This window comes from Metopolophium dirhodum, chromosome 5 (genome assembly GCF_019925205.1).
Source record: "Metopolophium dirhodum isolate CAU chromosome 5, ASM1992520v1, whole genome shotgun sequence".
NCBI lineage: Eukaryota > Metazoa > Arthropoda > Insecta > Hemiptera > Aphididae > Metopolophium > Metopolophium dirhodum.
The window spans coordinates 10,361,200-10,370,962 of NC_083564.1; the positions used below are offsets into that span (position 1 = coordinate 10,361,200).

The 9,763-nt window shown below is 29.1% G+C and overlaps 1 protein-coding gene across 2 annotated transcripts; it reads left to right on the top strand.

Moving 5' to 3' along the window:
- The first annotated feature begins 1,917 nt into the window (after positions 1-1,917).
- Positions 1,918-8,462, top strand: LOC132944849 (cullin-3-B-like). 2 transcript variants are annotated; one of them, XM_061014372.1, is made up of 3 exons: positions 1,918-2,357; positions 2,532-5,006; positions 7,874-8,462. In XM_061014372.1, the coding sequence occupies exon 2, from the start codon at positions 2,569-2,571 to the stop codon at positions 4,948-4,950; it is 2,382 nt and encodes a 793-aa protein (XP_060870355.1). In that variant the 5' UTR covers positions 1,918-2,357; positions 2,532-2,568; the 3' UTR covers positions 4,951-5,006; positions 7,874-8,462. The 2 variants fall into 2 exon arrangements, with proteins under 2 accessions (XP_060870355.1, XP_060870354.1); XM_061014371.1 differs by having other exon boundaries at positions 1,918-5,006.
- Positions 8,463-9,763: the final 1,301 nt, after the last annotated feature.

The window sequence follows — 9,763 nt, forward strand, 5'->3', positions numbered from 1 at the left end:
GGTCCCGACTGTCAACCTGAAAAAGTCATGTCATTCCTCAGTACCTACCACCAAAATAAAAAAATATATTTAAGTAACATTTAGTCATAAGTCATAAAGTCCCCCCACAATTGTAACCAATTGTCACCCAAAAACAAATTAAATGTTAAAATGTAACAATGTAGAAGCTAATGGCCCATGTCGACGAAGCTACAAAAAGATCAATAAAAAAAAAATTGATTTTTTAACGGGCTTTTATTGTTTTATTCCATGGGACTTTTTTTGTTGGACTTTTAGGTAGAATACCCTGATATAAAAAAGGAATTTATTTCTATGATGAGATCTAGGGTTATAGACTGACTAATTTATAAATAATGTTCTAATATTTTAAATATTTATTATATAAGACATTTATGAAAAATTTGTAAATTATTTGTAGGTGTTAAGCCTTCACCAGCTCATAGGCATAGAATGGGAGGGGGTCTAGGGAGCTATAGCCCCCTTGGAATTTTGTTTAGCCCCTCTCCCTTTCGTAAATTTATTTTAGTTAAATGTTTAGAATATATTATGTTAACCAAAAACATAATAGGCTGTAGCCCCCCTATATAAATTCATCACGATATGCCTATGCAACAGTCCCCCCCCCCAAACCATGTCCCTAAATTGCTACCAATGTACTATACTCTATAGTCTATACTATAGGCGTGCGCAGACCTCTGAGTCAGGTATGGTTAAATGCAATCTGATCACCCACGCTCTTGTCATGGTCACAAGAAAAAAATTATAGACATTTTCACTATAAACTTTTAAGTGACCCTTTTTTTGGTGACTGGCAAATGTAAACAATCACTTTTCATTATCTCACACATACAAAATTCATCAATATTGATTTAAAATTTTAACCAAATATAATCTAATAAAACAATTTATTCAAAAACGTTTAAAATATAATATTAAAAATTGTCAATTAACATTAATCTTTATTTATTATTATAAAATTATTCATGGTTAATCGACCTTAGGGCTATTAGTTTATGAGATAAAAATATTTAAAGTTTAGATGAGCGGAGTAGTGGACATAAATTTCGCGGAGTAATCAAATCCGCGCATCTAAACTTTAAATACTTATACAGTTATAACGCATAAACTACTCGCATCAAATTCAATTGTTATGTATCAAACAATTAAAAAAATTAAAAATTAGAAGGATAAAAAATATTTAAAAATATAATTTTTTAATAACAAAGTTGTTTTGTAAATAACTTGAAACCATGTAAAAAAAAATTTTCAAAAACAATTACACTTTTTGAAATAATGAGTGTTCAATATAAAATGAATCACAGTGTATAGTCTCTCGGGTAAACACAAACGTTTAAAAACTAAAAGGGCTATACCTCTTTTTAATCATATCTTCATAAGGTACCAACCCTTGACCCATCCACGTATAAAAAAAATCTCAGGTGGGGCTAAAGACCAATCAGCCCTACCCGTGGGCACGCTTATGGTCTATACCTAGTTTATAGGTCTATGGTCTATACCTACATAGACCTTATGTATAGAATGTAGATATTGCAGTAGTTGGGTTATCGGGGACGCCATTTTTAGCTATTTGCTACAGGGTGCAAACTGCAAAGTGGCTTAGGCCTTAGTGGCACTCGCAACACTATAGGGGCAGTCGGCGTTCAGCAGTCAGTTGTAGTCGGACAGTCAGTACTATAACTTGTCTAGCCGCTCGGGTCTCTGTCCTCTGGTAGACGGTTCAGTGCCAATCAGTCAGTAGACCATGACAAAATATTTGAATTTAACCACAGTTTTCATGGAACAAAAAAAAAAGACAGATCTGTGATAACCAACATAACCTAACGAACAACGAAATAATCGTGTCTGAAATGACATTAAAATTATGTATTATACATTTATATTTTATACAGACAGTATACACCATAAAAAATATACACACTATATAATATTATTTTCGCCACCACTGTAGACGACTGTACAATTCTAAATGGACTAATTATATATATGTACAGTATTATACTGATAGTAGTGTGTTCTTAGTTCTTATGTTTTGAAACATCGTCAAATACTCAAATGATTTCAATGCGTTGAGATTTTTTTTTTAATCTGATCACTGCTTTATTTCGTGTGAAAGTGTCCGGTTAACCGAAATTTTGCGTGCTGCTCTATGTTGCCGCATCAGTTTTAGTTTATCATTGGCCCCGCGGGATCATTCAGACACCGTACTAGCAAAGTCCACCGCGGTGACGGCAAAACGATCTGCGCAATCAGACTTCGACGACTGTAGTCCGGAAATAATAGTTGATATTCGTCAGTCGTTCGAACGGAAGAGGAAGAACGGAGTCTCGTGCATACGGGTATTTTTTACGGTCTCCCATTTTTTTCAACCACTCCCCCCCCCCCCATCCCCCCTTAGTCGCACTCGACGGATATCCCAAGACCACCATCAAGTACTGAAGTCTAGATCATTAATTTGTGTCCCGACTGGTGTGACATGTTTTTTTATACATTCGACCATTTTCATTTGACAGACGACCGTCGTGCACTGATGGTGACTGCGTGCCAACTATGAGTAGTGACCCGCTGGGAAGGAGACGCACGAGTATCATGAACAGTACTGTGCCAAAGAAAAGGGGCAACATGCGTGTCAAGGCGTTCCCGTCTCGCACTGACGAGAAGTTTGTCGACAACACCTGGGCAATGCTGAAAAACGCCATACAGGAGATACACAAGAAAAACAACTCATGCCTGAGCTTCGAAGAGCTGTACCGCAACGCATATACAATGATACTATTGAAGCACGGTGAACGCTTATATAACGGCATGAGGGACACGGTGTCTACGCACTTGGAGATGAAGGTGCGCGAAGACGTACTCATTGCTTTAAACAACAACTTCCTACAAACACTGGACGAGTGTTGGAGGGACCATCAAACATCAATGGTCATGATTAGAGACATCCTCATGTACATGGACAAGGTGTATGTGAAGAACAACGAAGTCGACAGTGTTTACAATCTTGGACTCGTACTATTTCGTGACATAATTGTGCGGCACGACCGCGTACGAGATCACTTACGTGAGACATTGTTGAGCATGGTGATGAAAGAAAGGAACGGTGAAGTGATAGACCGTATCGCATTGAAAAACGCCTGTCAAATGCTTATGATATTAGGTATACAAAATAGAATAGTTTATCAAGAAGATTTTGAACGTCCGTTCCTTGCTCAGTCTAGTGAATTTTACAATGTTGAAAGTCAAATGCTTTTGGCTGAAAACAGTGCTTCCATTTATATTAAAAAAGCAGAATCTCGGATAAATGAAGAAGCTGAACGAGCTAAAAATTACCTAGATGTTTCTACAGAAAGTCGTGTAATTCAAGTAGTTGAAGAAGAGCTAATTAAAAAGCATATGAAGACCATTGTCGAAATGGAAAACTCTGGATTTGTTTTCATGTTAAAGAATCAGAGAACAAAAGATCTGGCTTGTATGTATAAGTTACTAAGCAATTTGTCTGATGGTTTAAAAACCATGTCCGACTGCTTAAGTAAGTATTTACGAGAAGAAGGCCGATCATTAGTCAAAGAAGACGAGACTGATTTAAATCCCGTCACATATGTACAAAGCTTATTAGATCTCAAAGACAAATTGGATTATTTTTTGTATAATTCGTTTGCCAGTGATAAAATGTTTAAACAAACAATATCTTCGGACTTTGAACATTTTCTAAATCTTAACCCAAAGTCTCCTGAATATATGTCATTATTTATTGATGACAAATTGAAAAAAGGAGTCCGCGGTATTGATGAAAATGATCTAGAACCTGTGCTAGACAAAGCCATGGTATTGTTCCGATTTTTGCAGGACAAGGACGTTTTTGAAACATACTACAAACAACATTTAGCTAAAAGATTGTTGTTGAACAAGTCTGTGAGTGATGATAATGAGAAAAATATGATCTCAAAATTAAAAACTGAATGTGGATGTCAATTTACTTCTAAACTAGAAGGTATGTTTAAAGACATGTCTTTGTCAAATACCATTATGGAATCATTCAAACTGTACCTGTCTAATTCGCCAGCATCCAATTGCAACAATATTGATTTATCAGTTCGTGTTCTAACTACTGGATTTTGGCCATTACCAACAACTACTCCAAAGTGTAATGTACCAAGCATAGCGCGTTTGGCATATGAAGAATTCAGAACTTTTTATTTGGGCAAACATAATGGTAGACAACTTCGTCTTCAGCCACAATTAGGTTCCGCAGATTTAACTGCTATTTTCAATGACAACCGTAGAGAGAATAGTGTAACATCTGTAATAAGTTCAAATGGAAGTGGTAGTACTGTTGTTTCTACATCTTCTAACTCTGGTACCAGCGTGAACAATGCTAATTCGTCTGCACGTAAGCATATTTTCCAAGTATCAACTTATCAAATGGCAATATTGATGCTGTTTAATAGTTATGAAAAGATGACAATGGAAACGATAATGAATGAAACGGACATAAATGAAAAAGACTTGACTAGGGCATTACAATCTTTGGCAATGGGAAAACCATCACAAAGGGTGTTGTTGAAAAGTCCCAAAACAAAAGAGATCGAACCTCATCACGAGTTTTCTATTAACGAGTCCTATACTTCAAAATTGTATCGTGTTAAAATCCAGTCAATCACTACCAAAGGAGAAAATGAGCCAGAGCGGAGGAAGACTAAAGACAAAGTTGAAGAAGATCGAAAACATGAAATAGAAGCAGCACTCGTACGCATTATGAAAGCTCGTAAAAAGTTAACACACAATACACTTATTATGGAGGTAACTGAGCAATTAAGATCGAGGTTTATGCCTTCACCCGTTCTTATTAAGAAACGTATTGAATGCTTAATCGAAAGAGAGTATTTAGCACGCACACCAGAAGACCGAAATACTTACAATTATGTTGCATAAATATTATATTGTACCATCATCAATATATATTGTATATATATACACTTATAAATAAGGTAAATATTTCAAGTAACTTTTTCATACCTATGAGTTGAATTTGTAACATATATTATTATAATGTATCATAAGTGCTTATGAGCAGAAATATCTATATTTTATTTATTTGTTCTTAAAAACTACCTATTTCTCATTTATTTTGTATTGATAGTATTTAGTAAATTAAATTTATTAATTTCCAAGGCTGGGCATTAATGAGTTAAAAAGTTAATTTAATTTTAACTTTTTAATTTAACTAATTACTTTTGGATTTTCATTAACTTACTAAATTTATTTATTAATTAATGTGAAATTAATTAGTTTTTAATTTTAAGAAGTAAGTTTAATTTGTATTTAATTTAATTACATTTCAAACAATTTTGTTTTCATGTCAAAAAAGTAACAAGTAAAAAATTTAAAATTTTTTTTATCTAACTTATTTGATAGATAACTATTGTTCTTTTTTTAGAAACGTAAAACTTAAATGAAATACATACTATATGGAAATAATGTATAAACACTAATATAGTCTATAATTTAGTTTTGGGTTGGTAAAAAATAAAGTATACTAGCATTATAGTATAAAAAAAAATTGATTCAACTTTTAACTTTTAACTTTTTGTTATTGATGCATATTAACTTAACTTAACTGAATCGAAAAAATTAATTAACTTGCCCAGCCATGTTAATTTCTTAAATTGGTTAGATGCATATAATAATTTCATAAACTTGCATATACATTTAATGAAATACATTTAATGTAATGGTCTACATTTTATTGACATAACAGTTAGCTAACTGTTATTTGTTAATTAATAATATATTTTATATTATCAGAATAATGTCATACTATCTGCCATGTTACAACTGTTAATAACAAATTTAACATATCCAATGTATCATTAATTATTTACTTAAATTATATCTCAATACACTTCTAACATACAATACAATTGTCAATCCCTTGTATTTGTAAGTAAAAATATTTTGAGAAATGTTGAGAATATTGTAGGTATTGTCTAAGAAATATTATTTTAATTTTTCAAACATTACCAAATGTAAAAGAAATAATAAACAAGTTAGGAAAGCTCACTCTCCAAGCGTGCTAAATTCCAGTTTCTTAACGTATTTTAATACAATACAATAAATTATAATTCCATATTATACAATTTATGTACTGGTAACTAACAGACGGCCACGGTAGGGATATAAGGTGTTCTAAACATACATTTAGAAACATAAAATATACAGCAACTTTGAAAGATTGAATTTGAAATTAATTTGTATTTACCTACCATTTTTTTTTAATTTGAAACATTGTTTTTCTTACAAGTTACAGTGGTATCGTATAGATAGTTCATTGTAAATACCATTATTAGTAGTTAACTAATAAAAAATTGATTCATATCATATAAATAATTTTTGTTGTATTTTAAATATTGTGCTAATTATCTTTTTAAATGTATAAATCTATATTTGAGCAAAGATCTTATATTTTGATTAAGAGGATGTTACACCTGCCATGTGAAGTCTCCGTCTTACTAACACAACATAAGCAAATGTGTGTTAATAAAAATCCACTTATTATTGTCTTATTATTTTAATTATAACATTGAATTTACCTATACTCTAATGTAAAGGTAAGAATATTATTTAAAGTATGATGTTAGCTTTTATTTGATATTTACATTTTAAGATGAGTTCTGAGCATTTTAAAATTGTAACATTTAAATATTTTACATAGTTATGTTATTACTGACTTTAAAATTAAAACATTAATAAAAGTCCAGATAATGCTCAAGATAATATTTTTACTTTTAAATTTGATAATACTATAGGCTAATTCACTTAAATAAAAAGAAATGAACACAGAATGGATTCTTGTGAACAATAATTTGGTATGTTGTATGTTTGTAAGATGGAGACAACATATGCACACGTAGTAGCCTTTTAAATCATTATAATATTAGAATACCAAAATATGAAAAAATACTTAAAATATCTATATTCAGGCTGTAGCAATAATAATTCAAATGTAATATGTCAAACGGCATTATATATTGTATTAAATTTAACAGGTGCAACCAATTATTAATTATGGTAAATACAAAAATAAATTGTTAGGTATGTTAAAATAATATAAATTATTTAGTACTGTATCTATCCCAGCCTGGATTAAGACCTAGAATATTTGGTTGTGGGCCCCCATCAATAGATAAAATTAAATACAGTTCTGTTCTTGTCACTGTATGAGTATTATAATATATTTGCTGCATTATAAATTAATATTAAATATTATACAATAAAATAAATGTATTTTTACTAATTCATCAATTACTGATATAATAAAAATAAATAAATTTCTTAATTTTAAAATTGATTGAAATGATTGTTGTATTAATAGAGTTATATTTGTTGCACTTATATATTTTTTAAATGTTTATGCATGTATCGCAAAAATGTTTGACAAAAATCTTGTAATTTTTGGAAGGTTTAAAACAAAACTTCATATTTTCCTTCTTTTTTATCTTATCGCTCCACTGAGGTACTTTTTTGATTCAGACATTTATGTGTGACCATTTTAATTAACTTAAATTGACCAGATTATAAAAATTATGTCAGTAATAATAATATTTGATACATTAAGAATTATTATTGTTGTTTTTACACAATTGTTGGGTCTTAAAAATGCACCTTTTCGTTAATACATTAAATTGAATAATATTTTTAAAAAAAAAACATTAAAAACTTGAATAAAATAATTATTATTTACATTATGTATACTTTTATTAATTAATATTTTTGACACAATATAACAAAATATTATTAATTACAATAGTGGTTATTGCGTAAAATGTTTTAAAATAATATTTTTTTTTATTTACAGGTTATTGGTATTTGAGAAGAATAAATACTACATTTTAAAACGCTGAAAAACAAATAATTTTCAAAATTACTTTTTATAATTGGTTTTAATTTAATAAAATAAAAAACATATATTCTACCAATTATTTTATAATTTATGTTTTTTTTAAAAATGTTTTAATAGAGTGATACTTAGATATTATCTCTATTAAATGTAATAATTGAATATTTTGTAGTTTATACGTTTTATAGTTTCAATCTTATTTTAACAATATTGATTTAATGTTTGAAAAATTCTACTTTTCAAATTTAAATAAATAAACGGATCTTTGAAATTTATAATTTTAGTCTAAAATGAATTGTATTCATTATTTGTAGCCAGTAGGTATCCAATTTGTTTATAATAATTATAATGCTATATTTTCAACTATGAACTGATGTGATTTTCAACACAAATAATCTAGTATTTTATATGAATCAATATGAATATTTTGTTTCATATTTAAATACTATATTCATTATTCATATGTATCATCAACTCCTCTGTGCTAAAGTGTAATTTTAAAAATAAAATATTTTCAAGATATAATAAACATTATAATTATTACACTTATATATAATATAATATTTATACTTATACGGTTTTAACTCGTATGCCTAAATACTTATGTTATATATATTATAATATTTATACTTATACGGTTTTAACTTGTATGCCTACATACTTATGTTATATTTATTATAATATTGAATAGTTTTTGATTTTAATTTTATAAAATATGTAATATATCATTGTTTATAAATAAAAAAAATTGCATTTATTTTATTGTTGTACATGTTATATAGGCCGTAAGTATTTTTATTGTACTATAACTATGCTTATTATTTATATAACATCAATTTTAGAAAAGTATTCTACTATAAGATAGAATATAAAATTAAAATTGTCATGACATTGAAAAAATTGAAGTGCACATTTCAATTGTAGTTGGGTGCAATGGCATACAAACACTATAGATGATGGGCGAGGATATACCTTCTCCCTCCATAAAAATGTTTATTTTGTGAACATCAATTTTTAGTATCTTTATGAGCTTATGGCTAGTTACTTTATATCTACTAATAACCAATAGGTCATTAGCCTCTTGCAATAACTCTAACACTGTTGATTTTTTTATTCGTCTTAATGTGTTGAAATGCATGATATCATTTTAACTTATAAGTAATAAGTTTGTTATTTATATGATATGTGTTTTTATAATCTATAATAGTCAATAGGTCATATAGGTGTTCATTATATAATAAATTTGTATTTTACTGTACATCATGCCTTATTTAGGCATTTTAGATTCTAAGCGAAGCGATGAATGTATTGATTTTACAATGATGTGTGTTTTTTTTTTTTATTTTTTTTTATTTTTGTGTCTGTCATCACCTTTTAGGACAGTAAAAGTGCTTGGATTTTCTTCAATAGTAACTTTTCTGATAGGAAAGTGAATCTAGTTGGTATTTTGGGGGGGTCAAAAGTAAAAATTTCACAGTAATTTTCACAAGCGACGTGAAAAACAAAAGAAAAATTAAGGAAAAACGGGAATTTTTACGCAAAATCTGTTTTCGAGAAAATCGATTTTGGTTTTTGGTGTAACTCTAAAACAAATGACCGTAGGGACATGAAATTTTGACTGAATGTTTATATTAGCATTTTCTATACACCATAAAATGTACAAAATATTTTGACTCTTTTTGAGCTGTTTACGGCCATTGTCAGTTTTCAATTTTTTTAGTTTTTTTTCTATAAATATCAATAAAATTTTATCTGTTGAGTAAAAAAGCTTGAAAATTTAATAGAAGGCTCCTAGGTTATTGTTTCAAAGGCAGATGAAAAAAATTAAAAATCCTTAGTCACAGTCTT